This window comes from Propithecus coquereli, unplaced genomic scaffold (assembly GCF_000956105.1).
Source record: "Propithecus coquereli isolate 6110/MARCELLA unplaced genomic scaffold, Pcoq_1.0 Scaffold63, whole genome shotgun sequence".
NCBI classification, from domain to species: Eukaryota; Metazoa; Chordata; class Mammalia; order Primates; family Indriidae; genus Propithecus; species Propithecus coquereli.
The window spans coordinates 10,109,281-10,114,007 of record NW_012152285.1 but is presented as its reverse complement, the minus strand read 5'-3'; the positions used below and the strand labels follow the sequence as shown (position 1 = coordinate 10,114,007).

The following is a 4,727-nucleotide window of genomic DNA, read 5'->3' as shown; positions in this document are numbered from 1 at the left end:
GTCTTCTACATGTGGCTATCCAGTTTTCCCAGTTCCATTTATTGAATAAGGATTCTTTTCCCCAGTGTATGTTTTTGTCTGCTTTCTCAAAGATTAGGTCGCCATATGAGGATGGTTTTATATCTGGGTTCTGAGTTCTGTTCCACTGGTCAATGGCTCTATTTTTGTGCCAGTACGAAGATGTTTTGAGTACTACAGGCTTACAATAACGTTTGACGTCTGGTAAGTTGATACCTCCCATTTTGTTTTTATTGCTTAGAATTTTTTTTGCTATGCGGGGTCTTCTCTGGTTCCATACAAAGCATAAAATCAATTTTTCTACATCTGTGAAGAATGATGTTCGTATATTAATAGGGATTTTATTGAATCTGTAGATCACTTTGGATGGTATAGACATCTTAACAATGTTGATTCTGCCGACCCACGGGCACGGTATGGTTTTCCACCTGTTTACGTCCTCTGATACTTCCTTCCTCAATGTTTCATAGTTCTCCTTGTAGAGGTCTTTTACCTCGTTAGTTAAATAGTATGTTGATTTTTTTGTGGAGTCCAAGCTAGTAGCCATTTATAATGTTCCTTAGGCTGTTTTTGTGTTCTAAAGATTCAATTCCAGCTACGATTTGGGAAGAATAAGGCATAGGTGCTTTGAGTATCCCACAGAATCTCATTGGTGAGGTGGGGCACATATGTCACTTGTGCCATTATTGGTTATGCTCATTTCCTCAGTAATAAGGTGGTATCTGCCAGATCCTTGCATTGCAGAGGCTTTGCAATGTAGATTTATGGATAATTAATGAATATTCATGGCACAGTACTTTAAGACTTTATGTAAATCCTGCCTCCCAAATCACACACCCAAGAGTTTCAGCTTTAACTGATGATCCTTATCTGAATGTCACAAAGTGAGCATTTTTCTAATTCCATCATCCCTTCTGTGGTTGTAAGTTAGGATAAATCTCTAATGAATATCTCTCCAATGATTTTATATCAAAACAAAAAACTCACTTAGCAATCATAAACACTCAGTCATTTTAGTCTTGTTATTGTACTTTTTGTTTTCATATTAGAAAATGTCATTTTAAATTTTACTAGATCATACAATCCAGTTTAAAAGAGTCCTTGGGACAAGTGGTCTGGATATTTTAAGTGCCAACAGAGATTTCGATTTTACACCATAGTCTACATATAGGATGTGTGGAAACTGATGTGATGAAATAGACCAGCCTGTGGGGATAGACCCTGGGTTCCAAACTTGGTGATAAGAAGAACACATTCAGAACATTTATCACCGCAGTGACCAAGTTCTCAGGATTTCAACTGTGATTGGGGAGGACTTCAGCAAGATCATCACCACTGATCTTAAACTCATCCTTGTTGATGACTGGGTCCGTGTGTCCGGAAATGTTCCTGCTCTTCTTTGGACCTATGTTTCTTCATCTATAGATCAAAAGATTTATCTAGGTAATTACTGTTGTGTCTTACAGCTTTGTGACTCCTTCATAACTTGGTTTACCTATGTCTATTGCTTCCAGGGCACACCCATATTAGCATCCCTGACATCTGTGCTGCACGATGACAAAGAATTCCCCAACCCAGAGAAGTTCGATCCTGGTCATTTTCTGGATGACAGTGGCAACTTTAAAAAAAGCAACTTCTTCATGCCTTTCTCAACAGGTAATAGAAATTTATTTCCTTTCTTATATTAGAGGACAAGAAAACTTTTGGGGACTGGTTGGAACTTACATGCTTTCTCCTCTGGGACTGGTAGAAATGCTCCTTGCACATGTTCAGGAGCACCACTGGCAATGCCTATGTACTTCCTTCATCATTGTACATCCTCATCATTGGGCCAGAGTCATGGTGCTTTGGGGAGTTAAACTCATTCTTCATAATCAGGAAGGCTGAAGTATAGGTAAATTGAATTCTGCCTTTGATACATCACCGAGGTACTCAAAAACTGTTCCTAGAATGCAAAACTTATTTAGACTTTCCTCATGTGCCACAGCAAAGGTTCTCACTCTGCAGTTTCACTGACTGTCTTCCACCTTGGTATCCACATCACCCATCTGAACTTTGGGGATTCACATGTGAACAGGCACAGAATGGGGGCTAGGATGTGGAGAGATAGGAACATTTTTACACTTCTGGTGGGACTGCAAAGTACAACCTCTGTGTAAAATGATTCGGACATACCTCAAAGAGCTAAAGATAAAAATACCATTTGATCCAGCAATGGCACTACTAGGCATCTACCCAAAGGAACAAAAGACATACTATAATCAAGACATCTACACTCAAATTTTTATGGCAGCACAATTCACTATTGCAAGGACGTGGAAACAACCCAAGTGCCCTGCAATCTATGAGTGGATTACTAAAACGTGGTATATGGATACCATGCAATACTACTCAATTACAAAAAACAGTGGTGATCTGGAACCTCTTATATTATTCTGGAGAGAGCTTGAGTCCATTCTCCTAAGGAAGGAATCACAAGAATGGAAGAATAAGCGCCACATGTACTTGCCACCAAATTGGCATTAACTCCTCAACAATGAGGTGCTCACATGGTAGTAATATTCACTGGGGATTCGGGCAGTGGGAGTGGGTAAACTGACAACTAATGGATGTGGTGAGCATTGTATGGGGGAAGGGCATACCTCTAATCTTGGATTGAGTGAGGCAAAGTCATAACATGTAACCAAAATGTTTGTAGCCCCTAATATCCTGTAATTAAAAAAAATAACTCAAAAAAAAACCAAGCACAGAATGGGCACCAAAGGGCCTCACACCCACTTCGGAAAGCAGATGAATAAACAGCCCATTGTAATTCAGTAGGACTGGGCTGTGAGAGAGAAAAGCAAAGCACAGGCCGCTTGGTGTAGGGGACAGAGGGAGAAGCTGCCTGCTTCTTGGTCTCTCATAACCCACAATGAGGCACAGTAAGCTGGAGTAAGCAACATTATAACAGCAGCTACCTCCAAGGAGGCAGAGAAAATGGAAAAGAGAGAAAGCAGGGCATTTTTGAGAAGGTAATGAACCACAGGAGCACGACATTTGCTCTAAATCAAGAAGGTTAGAACATTTTCCAACTATCCATGGGGACAGAGATACATTGTTAATGAGGCTGGATCCTCTGCAATGATTCCATAACACCCTGCTGTTCTCCAGTGATGACCATACATCTTGGGTATTGGATCTCCGTCTTTCAATATGTGTGCTGAATTTCTGGCCATGGAAACTTCTCTATTCTGTGACCTTTTATGCCTGTTTTATATCTACCAGTGTAGATACCAAGATGAAAAGATGGAAACTTCCCTTCAAGAGTTCAAATTTTAGCACGATACAAAAATCAATAAATGAAATAAATGAATAGGCAATTATGATTCCAGATGAACTTCATTGCTTTATTGAAAGCAATAATATTATGCTGTGGAAACCCAGAAAGGGCAAGATTTTATTACTTGACTACATGGCAAAGAGTGCAAAGAAGAAATGGAATTTGACGTGTGACCTGAATTTGTCTCTGAAAAGTGCATCTTGGCCAAAAGGAATAGTATAAAACTTCAGACTTGTTGTATTGGAGGCTGATGAAGAGTGTGTATGGCTTGAGCTGAGCATAGAGGATATGAAGAGTGGAAGGAAAGATCACCAAATTTCAGACTAGAAACAGGAAACGTGAGAATATGGATATGGTTGTGTAGATATATAGATTTAAAGTCAAAATATCAAGGGAGCTGTTATAGTGTGAGAATACTTAATGAATTGCTTGGTATGGAGCTGTTATTCAGTGAACATTTGTTCAATGAAGGGTCTTTGTTAAGATCAGATGTTAGGTGGATGGCAAATGTGGCTATTCTTTGTTCACTTTTCTATCCAGTCATCTTTCCATCCATCCATCAATTGATTTTTCCATCCAAGCATTCATCAAAGAGTTCATCAAAGAGTGACAATCACAAACACAGCACCCGTTACAGTCACAGTTGCACATAAGTAGTAACTCCCCCTGGTATTTATTACTTTCAGGAAAACGGATTTGTGCGGGAGAAGGACTGGCCCGCATGGAGCTGTTTTTATTCCTGACCAGCATTTTACAGAACTTTAACCTGAAATCCTTGATTGATCCAAAGAAGCTCAATGCCACTTCGAGTTCCGCTGCGGGTCTTTCTTTGCCACCCTTGTACAAGATCTGCTTCATTCCCGTGTGAAGAAGGTCAGGTCATCTGCCTGCTGTGGCTGCCTTTTGCCTCTCTCTTATCAATGACATCCTCTGCCTCCTTCCTACTATTAAGGATGTATTCTCTGACCTGTTGTCTCACATCTCCCCATTCCCTTAAGATGCAGTGAACATCCAATGTCCATTAAGGGGAGTTTCTGGAACTGTATCTATATCTGCTCTTCCTCATACTCTGTAAAACTGTATTTACTGCCACATATGACAATACTTACCTAGTGTGTGTTGTTAATATGTTATTGCTATAAAACACCGTAAAATGATTAATGTTTGATAATTCAGAGCCATTTCTCCTGTGTATGTTTTAAATAAAAATGTTATTAATTGCTGAGTCAGATTGCAGACTTTCCTTCTTTTGTGCATAATGCAAGTAGGAAATTAAAGAAAACAGAGTCCCCGGAGGACATGCTGGTCTTTGCAATGATAAGCATAGAGAGGGACAAAGGGGAAGAGGGCAGAAAAGCTCTCTTGGAAGCGTGTCTCCAAGAGATAC

General features: G+C 39.8%; 1 protein-coding gene across 1 annotated transcript in view; it reads left to right on the top strand.

Moving 5' to 3' along the window:
- The window catches only part of LOC105822697 (cytochrome P450 2C42-like), a 22,418-nt gene extending 17,846 nt beyond the window's left edge, over positions 1 to 4,572 (top strand). Inside the window, exons 3-4 of the mRNA XM_012659716.1 lie at positions 1,533 to 1,674; positions 4,027 to 4,572. Coding sequence (XP_012515170.1) covers positions 1,533 to 1,674; positions 4,027 to 4,208 — 324 coding nt within the window. The 3' untranslated portion in view covers positions 4,209 to 4,572. The remainder of the gene's footprint in view (positions 1 to 1,532; positions 1,675 to 4,026) is intronic.
- The last annotated feature ends 155 nt before the right edge of the window (positions 4,573 to 4,727 follow it).